The sequence below is a fragment of the Aythya fuligula genome, chromosome 29, assembly GCF_009819795.1.
Source record: "Aythya fuligula isolate bAytFul2 chromosome 29, bAytFul2.pri, whole genome shotgun sequence".
NCBI lineage: Eukaryota > Metazoa > Chordata > Aves > Anseriformes > Anatidae > Aythya > Aythya fuligula.
In genome coordinates, this window is record NC_045587.1 from 2,512,130 (window position 1) to 2,520,782 (window position 8,653).

General features: G+C 61.6%; 1 protein-coding gene across 1 annotated transcript; it reads left to right on the top strand.

Annotated features, from left to right (window-relative positions):
• The first annotated feature begins 5,091 nt into the window (after positions 1-5,091).
• On the top strand, positions 5,092-6,886 carry LOC116499997 (inhibin beta E chain-like). Its single transcript, XM_032204885.1, has 2 exons — positions 5,092-5,380; positions 6,126-6,886. The coding sequence occupies exons 1-2, from the start codon at positions 5,092-5,094 to the stop codon at positions 6,884-6,886; spliced, it is 1,050 nt and encodes a 349-aa protein (XP_032060776.1).
• The last annotated feature ends 1,767 nt before the right edge of the window (positions 6,887-8,653 follow it).

Below are 8,653 nucleotides of genomic sequence, written 5' to 3' on the forward strand. Positions count from 1 at the left end.
GCAACATACTCCCCATGGGGCTCAGAGCAGAGAGGACTGGCATGCATTGCCACGCAGTAGCCCCCTCTCCAGCTCAGCTCCTGTTCCCCAGCTCTGCCCTTTGCTGGGCTGCACGTGTGCTTTGGACACGGCAGGTGGGGTCTGCCTGCCAGCCCTGTGGGACTGCTGCCTACCCCCTGGGTCCAAAAGTTGTCCCCGTGCCAACTCCTGCTACTGGGGTGCGGTGCCCCATGGTGACGGTGGGGTCCTGCTGGTTGGGGGGACCTGGGTAACCCCTGGCAGCTCCCCTGAGAGGGTCCCTGGCACCCGAGGCCCTTCTCTGCCCCTGACAGTTTGAGCCCAGGGCAGAATGCATTGTCCTAGGGGTTTGCCAGCCACCTGACCACATTTTCCCCAACCTCTTCAAGTCAGAGGTTCCCCAGCTGAGCAGGGCTTGGGGCCTGCACCCCATGCTCTCCTTCCCATGCATGCAGGCTGCCCCCCTCTCTGGGCACACAGTATGGCCAGGTGCAGCCCACGGCCCTGTCCCCATGTGAGGGTGACCAAGGCTGGGGGATCCCCCAGTGGCAGCACCATAGGGTGAGCTCTCCCTGCAGCTGGGGGGTGGCAGAGGACAGAAGTCCCCATCCCTGTCTCTCTCTGCAGCCAGGCCCCAGTGCACACGAGGATCCCCCCACCCACCCCTGAGGCCGGTGGTCCTGGCAGCACCCGTGTGTTTAAAGCCACTGACTGGGCCTCACCACAGCCCCAATATTTTGCAAGTCTATTCCTCCTCTGCAAAAGAAACCTTGGTATGAGCATGGTCGCAGAGTAGCGTCCAGCCAGGGAGCAGAACAGAAACCCCAAGGGCAGCAGGGTGAAGCTTCCCAGGCTGGTAGGGGAGACGAGGGGCACGAGGGGGACGCTCACACTGCCAGGGCCCCTCGCCCCATGGTCCGACACTGAGCTCCTGCCGGGGCTCCCGTCCACAGGTGGGTCTTTGGAGGAGGTATCTTCAGCAGGCAAGCCCAGGTGCCTCGAGGCCTTGCTGTGCCCGTCCTGCTGCTTCCTGGGGGCACAAACCCAGCAGGAGCCCCTTCCCTGCAGCCCCCCCCCCCCCCAAGGCTGGCCCAGCACCGCAAAGGCCGTGCAGCCAGCCTCGACCCAGCATGGGCGCTGTGCCCTTGGGCTGTGCCAAGCCCTGTGCAGAGGTGCCGTCCCCCCGGGTCTCCGCTCTGCTGAGGGGATGCGCGGCTGCGGCCGGTGGCTCCTGCAAGGAGCCTTTGCCAGTATCAACAGACCCTGAAGCAAAGGGCCAGGCGCGCCACGCCAGCTGGGTGTCTCTTGGCAGCGCCCGGCTCCCAGGGGAGGGGTGGGAATTCCTGAAAGCCTCCGGCGTTGCCTTGAAAAAGTTTAATCTTTAATTTGCCGTCTCACACGGGCACTTGCCAGCCCGCGGCGCTGGCTCGGAGGCACCGGGGGAGCCTCGAGCCTCGCCGGGGCCTCTCGGGCGCTGTTCGGGCCCGCGCCGAGCCCCCGGGAGCCCCCGGGAGTCCCCGGGAGCCCCTTCCCCCGCGACCGGACCCCGGCCGCCGCCGGGAGGCGCCCGCGGGCCGCGAGAGGCTAGGCCGTTACCGGGGGTCCGGGTCAGGTCCCTCCCGCTCGCCCCTCGGCCCCGGGGGGGGACCCGGCAGTGAGGGAACGGGGGCCGCCGAGCCCCGGCCCCAGGCCCTGGTGTTGCTGGACCCGGCTCTTCCCGGCCCCGCTGGCAGGGCCGCAGCCCTGGGGTGCCAGTCTGGTGCAGGCCCTCAAGCCTGGGGCACTGTCATACAATCATTAAGGTCATTAAGGTTGGAAAAGGCCTCCCAGATCATCTGGTCCAACCGTCCCCCTACCACCGATATCACCCACTAAACCGTGTCCCCAAGCACCGGCTCCAACCTTTCCTTAAACACTCCCAGGGATGGTGACGCCACCACCTCCCTGGGCAGCCTGTTCCAAAGTGTGACTGCTCTTTCTGAGAAGAAATGTCTCCTAATTCCTAACCTAAACCTCCCTTGGCGCAAGTTGAGGCTGTCCCCCTGCCCTTTTCCAGCAGATGCCTTTGGAACCCCTTTCAAGACTCGCTGCGATGCCTTGAGCCACCAGCCCTGCTGGTGCTGCCCCGAGCCCCCAGCCTGGGCACTGGCTTGCAGCCTGTGGGGAGAAAGCTTCTCTGTGATGAAGCCACGGTCCCAGACCCACGGTCCTGGCTCGATTTGGCAATTCCTTGGCCGGGATCAGTGGGCAGAGCCATGCAGAAACAGGCACAACTACAGGAGCCATGTTCAGGCACCTGTGCGTGAGCTCCTGGGGGTGTCCCTGCCTACTGCAGCCATTTGGCACCTGTAGGTCAGGTTGGCAGGTGCCACCCTTGCCCCACCGGACACGAGGTCAGAGGCCCAGAAGCCATGTGTGCAGTGAGTGCTGGGCCCGGGGGGACCTGGGCAGGTATTTTGGTCAGGCTGGTCCCTTGTCTTTGCTTTCTGGGAACTGCTTAATCAACAACACACTTACGCAATGGGTGCAAGAACCGCTCACAGCTCTGTGCTGACCCCTGGCCTAGATCTGGCAGTCCAGAGTGTAGGAGGGGGCACGTGGCTGCAGTGCGAGGGATCGGGGCAGATTGGATGCTCTTGCTAAACTAGAGGGAAATGGGTGCTTATGGGGGCAGCTGCATGGTGTCGTCTAGTCCTGAAGGATCCTGGTAGGTTCAAAGGGATTCATCCCTTTGGGGACATCTTGCTCCCCAGCCTGGAAAGGAAGGTGGGTTAGAAAGCAATTCACTCTCTTTGCCCAACTCTTTTCCTCCCCTGTTCCATGCTGTGCCACAGCCCTGACTGTGGCTCTGTGGATCTGGCAGGGAAGGAGGAATTCAGGAAGGCATTGTGCCTCAGTTTCCCTTTCCTGTGTATGTGAAGAAGTGGTGTGGTGGCTGGGAGGTGGTGGTGACACAGAGGCTTCAATGATCCCCTGGTCTGTGGCCACCTGCCTAGTACCTGAGCCAGTGTCTCCCAGTGGGACAGTGGGGATGTCTGCATGTGGGGACTGTCAGACACAGCGTCCCAGTTCCCACCATGAGCTGAAGGCAGCAGCAGCCTGACCCTGCAGGGAATTAAACCTGTCCTGACAGCCCCAAAGGAAATGCTCCACTTCCAGCAAGGTACATGAGGTGCACGTGAGAGCGTGTCCATGAACTGAGCGTGTGCCCTAGCATGTGGGAGGCAGACTGAGCGCATGTGTGCAAGGGAGCATGCAGCTGGCTATGTACTGCAGAGCAACCTGTGTAAGCGAGTGCGTGCAACAAAGCAGGCATGGTTGTGGGCATATGCATGTGTGCAGACAGGGGAACTTGCTGACGTGTGCTTTGTGTGCAAGCAGGAGTGACAGCATCACATGTATGAGAGTCTGTGCTTCACCAGTGCACTTGTGTCAGAGCCTGGATGGAAGCAGCACACACACAGCCCTGCTGGTACCCAGGCAGTGCTGGCTGCCTGCTGCCTGTGGCCATGGCTCACAGCCCCTGTGGGAGCCGTGCTCCCAGGCCACGCTGTGCCCACTCTTTCCTCCCTGTTGACATTCCTGGGCTATTCTGGGAGCTGCCAGCAGGCTCAGCCAGCTGAGAACTTTGCCCCTTGCACTGTGGTTGCATCATCTCCGGTGGGTGCTTTTTCCCAGACAGCCCACTCTGTTTACACGTCACCTCTGTGCTTGGCCAGAGGCAGGGGCTCTGTGTGGTCAAGACCTTGGAGTCAGTGCTGCATGGCACAGTGGGTGCAGGACATGGCTGAAGGCCTGGCTGGGTTTCAGGTTCCCAGTGCACCCTGTGGGTTCCCTGCTCTGGCAGAAGGGTGCTGGGCTCTCTTGCTGCCCCTGCAACATCTCACCTTGAACCAGTTTTGAGTGGTTTCTACAAGACTGTGCCCTGCACTCAGGCTGTGCACCCTGCTCAGAGCACAGCACCTGGGGCTTGGAATCTGAAGACCATTGTCATGTTGCTGTGACACTCTCTGCCACCTCGTTTAGCTGCAGTACATACAGACATCCATTTAGATTTGTGGGGAGGGGGGTTGCACATCATGCATCTGCCCTGCCCTGCGGCTGGCTCTGCCCACTCTGTCCTGGGGTGAGTCTGAAGAAAAGAAGGGGTTGTGTCTTGCAGTAGACTAGATGATCTTCAGAGGTCCCTTCCAACCTCAGACATTCTGTGAAAAGGCTGAGACCCCCCCGACCCCAGCTCATCACATGGTGAGGATGCAAAAGCCCAGAGATGTGAGCAGTGCCCAGGAGCTGCAGGAGTTGTTCTGGGCACCGTGCAGGGTGCTCGGTCAGCAATGAACCACCCTGGCCCTGCTGGGGTGGCTGCAGGGTGTGTGGGGAACAATGCCCAGGGCGTGGGGACAGGTCTGTGGGCTCTGGGAGCAGGCAGGTGGCGCTGGGATCAGTCCTGCAGAAACACCACTCCTCCACCTGGGCAGGATTCACCCCAGCCCTCACTTGCAGATTTTGGGCCATGCAGAGGAGCTCAGCACCCTGGACCCCTGGGGGGGGGGGGGGGCTGGCCGGATCCCTTGGCACCCCGGGCAGACAGTGGGGTGAGCTGCAGGCGTGCAGATCCAAAGTTCCTATAGGGTGTGCAACCCCCTTGTGCACACTCAAGACCCCCGTGCACACCCCCCTCTGCGTGCAGCCACTCGTGTCTGGCCCCCGCGGTACCCTCCGCGGGTCGGGGGCTGGAGCCGCCCCCCCCGGGAGCCCCGCAGCCGACCCGGGAACCCCTCTCGACGGGACGAGACGGGACGGGACGGGCGTCCCGGTGCTCTCGAAGCCCCTTCCCTTACACCACAAGGCATCGTCCCCCCCTTACCCCTTCCGCGGGGGGGGGCTAATCCCGGTAATCCCCCGCCCCGGCCGCAGCCCGACGGGACGGGCAGGTGAGCCGGCCAATGGCGGGGGGACACCGGGCCCGCCCCCGGCTGCAGGTGCCCAAAGCGGGCGGGCGGCTCCGCACCACTCGTGGTCCCGTCCCGTCCCATCCCGGTCCCGGTCCCGGTCCCGGTCCCATCGGTGCCGATGGCTACGCGGGGCGCGGGTCCGTGGCTGCTGCTGGCGGCGGTGCTGTGCGCGGCGGCGGAGCCCCGGTGCCCGTCGTGCGGTGCCGGTGCGGAGCGGCGGCTGCTGGAGGAGGCGGCCAAGCGGCAGCTCCTGGAGAAGCTGCGGCTCCGGGAACGGCCGAGGCTCGCCCACGCCGTGCCCCGAGCCGCTGTGGCCCGCGCCGTGCGGCGCCTGCAAGCGGCCGGTGCTCGCCGGGGCCCCGACGCCGAGGAGCGGGGCTACGAGATCATCAGCTTCGCCGAGCCAGGTGGGTGCCAGGGCTCTCCGGGGAACCGTAGCGATCCCCGGGGGGTTCAGCCCAGCCGCCGAGGAGCAGGCATCCCGGCTGGGCTGCGCCCGGTGGCGGGCCGCGGAAGGTCCCCGGGTCGGCGCAACCCCCAGGGGCACGGAGCCCCCAGTCCTGGGGCTGGTCCCTGTCTGGGGGAGCCCCGGGAGGGTGCGCAGCCTGCGACCCTCGGGGGGCTGCGGAGCCGCTGCTGGCCACCCACTTGCGGCGAGATGGGGGTCCCAGAGCCAATGGGAACGGGATTGTTCCTTCGGGCACCTGCTGTGTGCCGGAGGGCTCCCGGAGCTGCTGGTGATGCGTTGGCTGCTCAGGTCCTTGTGCCTGTAGTGCTGCAGTGCCTGGCCCCTTCCTGACGACCAGGGGCAGCCCAGGGTGCCCAGGTAGTGGGACTGGGGGCACTGCAGGGACCCTCCAGCCTTGCCCTGTGTGGCAAAGGAAGGACCAGGTGAGAGCAGGTCCCTGTTGCCTCCTTCTGTGTCCTTTCTGCCAGGCAGGGTGGGACAGTCCCTCATTGCACACACACACATGCAGCCTTTCCACGCAGCATCCCCAGGGAAGGGAGGGATAGACCCTGTGTGGAGGAAAGGAGTTTTATAGGTCTTCCCCAAAAAGAAGCCAGAAGATCAGCCCTAATGATGCTGCTGCAGCCTCACCTGCCCCAGCATTCTCCTTCAGCATTCACCTTCTTTCTCCTCTCTCCCTTCAGAGCCCACGTCTCCCTCTGGCATGGGGCTGCAGTTCCAGTTCACTCACACACAGGACCAGGACGTTCACATCCTGCAAGCTCAACTTTGGCTCTACCTGCAAGTTCCCCGAGACTTGGTAGCCAACCTTACCCTGAGCATCTTCCTGGCTGGTGGGGATGGTGACACGGTGGGGGGAAATCGCATGTTGCTGAGTGAGCGTCGACTGAGCGCCAAAGGCAGCGGCTGGCGCACCTTCTCCCTCATGCCTGCCCTGCGGAGTTTCTTTAGGGGAGAACGCAGGACCCTGCGGCTGGAACTGGAAAGCCGTGGGGACAGGGGTGATGTGGTGGCCACAGTCAATGCCACCCATTCCCACCAGCCCTTCTTGGTGGCCGAGGCAAAGGTGCGGGAGCCGGGACACCGTGTGGCCAAGCGCAGCCTCCGCTGCAGCCAGAATTCCAACCTCTGCTGCCGCAAAGACTACTACGTGGATTTCCGCGACATTGGTTGGAACGACTGGATCATTAAGCCTGAGGGCTACCAGATAAACTACTGTGTAGGTCAGTGCCCTCTGCACGTGGCAGGCAGCCCTGGGATGGCATCTTCCTTCCATACAGCCGTCTTCAACCTCGTCAAAGCTAACAACATCCAGGCATCGGGGCACTCCTGCTGTGTGCCCACGCGACGCCGGCCTCTCTCTGTCCTCTACTTTGATCGCAATAGCAACATCGTTAAGACTGACATTCCTGACATGATTGTTGATGCCTGTGGCTGTAGCTAGGGCTAGGGGAGCACTTCTGGGTTCCCCCTCCTCCAGGACTGTCTTTCTGGTGGGGACTGCGTGGAGAGAAGCTCCCTCGGGCTGCAGGCTGACTGCCGTGCAATGGGGAGCATGGTGTGGGATGGGGAATGGGTCTGTTCCCTCAAAGCAGAGAAACTTGGGGGGACAAGAGGCAGTCCTGCTTTTTTCCCCCACTATAGCAAATCTTGCATCAAATCTGTGCTATTGTTGGGGACAGGGGAGTGAGGCACAATTAAGAGGCCGGAAAGCGGAGGATGAAGGGTATGGCTTTGCGAAGGACCCCAAAACCACAACGGAAAGATGCAGTCCTCTGCTCCCAGAAGGATGTGCAGCTGTGAAGGATGGCCTTGCTTCCTGGCCAGGTCCCATGCACTTCCCCCCTCATTCCCCTGGGCTTTGAACTTTTCTTCCCTGCTGCCCACCCCACCACTCAGGTTTCTTCCAGCCCTGTGCCTCCTTACAGGGAGGTCTGAGTCAGACTTTGCCTTTAAGGCTGTATTCAAGGTGCAGGTTTTTTTTTTGTTGTTGTTTTTTTTTTGTACCTCTAGTTTTGCAGCTATTACTACTTTATCATAGAGGTTTCTGCAGCAATTGGGACGCCCTGGTGCTCTGTCCTGTCTACCCACATCTCTATTGAAGATCCTACTCTGCCTTTGTCTTCCTGGTGCTCATGTATGCAATGCACCTATGTGCTCTGTGCTTTTAATTTATTTCAGTACTTTGGTGCAGCTTTCCCAAATAAATGGGTGGAAACACAATGTCCAGGCTCTGACTGCTTTCTCCTGGCACCACCAGGGTGAGGGAAATGATCCTATTTGGCCAGAAGGTCCAACCCCTGGCCCTGGGCTTGCTCAGCCCTGCTCTGGCTCTGGCTGGGAGCATGTTGGGTGCTGGGGGTGCTGGAGCAGTGCATGGGCTGTAAAATGCTGCAACTGGGGGAAGCACCACTGTGTTGGGAGGCAAGTGGGCCTTTGTTGCTTCTGGGGCTCCCTGAGTGCTATGGGGTGTTGGACACAGACTGTGAGCAGGGCTGTGCAGGGGGCTCTTCCCCCATGAGTGCCTGTGGCAGATGAGAGCAGGGCAGGGGCTGGGAACCATATAGCATCTCACTGTGGGGACTAAAGGAGGGTGGCCTGTAGTGTGAGCATCACAGGAACAATTTCCCAGCAGAGTAGGTAGAGTTGAGGGGCCATACCCCCCCCCCCCAAAAAAAAAAAAAAAAGCTGTTTTCCACGCAGATCAAACCTGGGAGACGCTCAACGTAGCACAAGTCTGGGAGGATGACCTCAGATGGCAAGCCACAGCCTCCCCCCCCCAAAATCCTGTGACCCCACTGCAAATACCAGAAACCCAGACCCTAATCACTTCTCACTGACCCCCTGCAATTGCACCCAGCCCAGTTCCCTCTTGTAGCCACCCTAAATGCTAGCCAGTGACCCTGCTCTCAACCCATAGTAGCCAGTCACAGGGGCTGGTGATGCACAAGCTGGTGGCTGATGGGAGGTCTCCTGTGCAATTCGGGATGGGGGGGGTCCTGGAGTGGAAGGCAGCGCCCCCTGCTCATCCCCCCAGGATCTCACATGGCTAGCCTGGGTCCTTGTTGTGCAAGCACCTGCTCAAAGCTCAGTTTGGGGCTGTTTTATCTGGGAACAAACCCACTTGATCTCCCAGGTTGGCCCTGTGCTGTGCCCTGCAAGTGGACAAAGGGCAGCTTTCATCAGCCAGCTGCAGTGGGCAGCCCCCAGG

Excerpts from the sequence above, each read along its gene's own strand:
- LOC116499997 (XM_032204885.1), top strand. The coding sequence starts at position 5,092 with ATGGCTACGCGGGGCGCGGGTCCGTGGCTGCTGCTGGCGGCGGTGCTG. Across the intron at positions 5,381-6,125 it reads CATCAGCTTCGCCGAGCCAG|AGCCCACGTCTCCCTCTGGC; the intron begins GTGGGTGCCAGG and ends CTCTCCCTTCAG.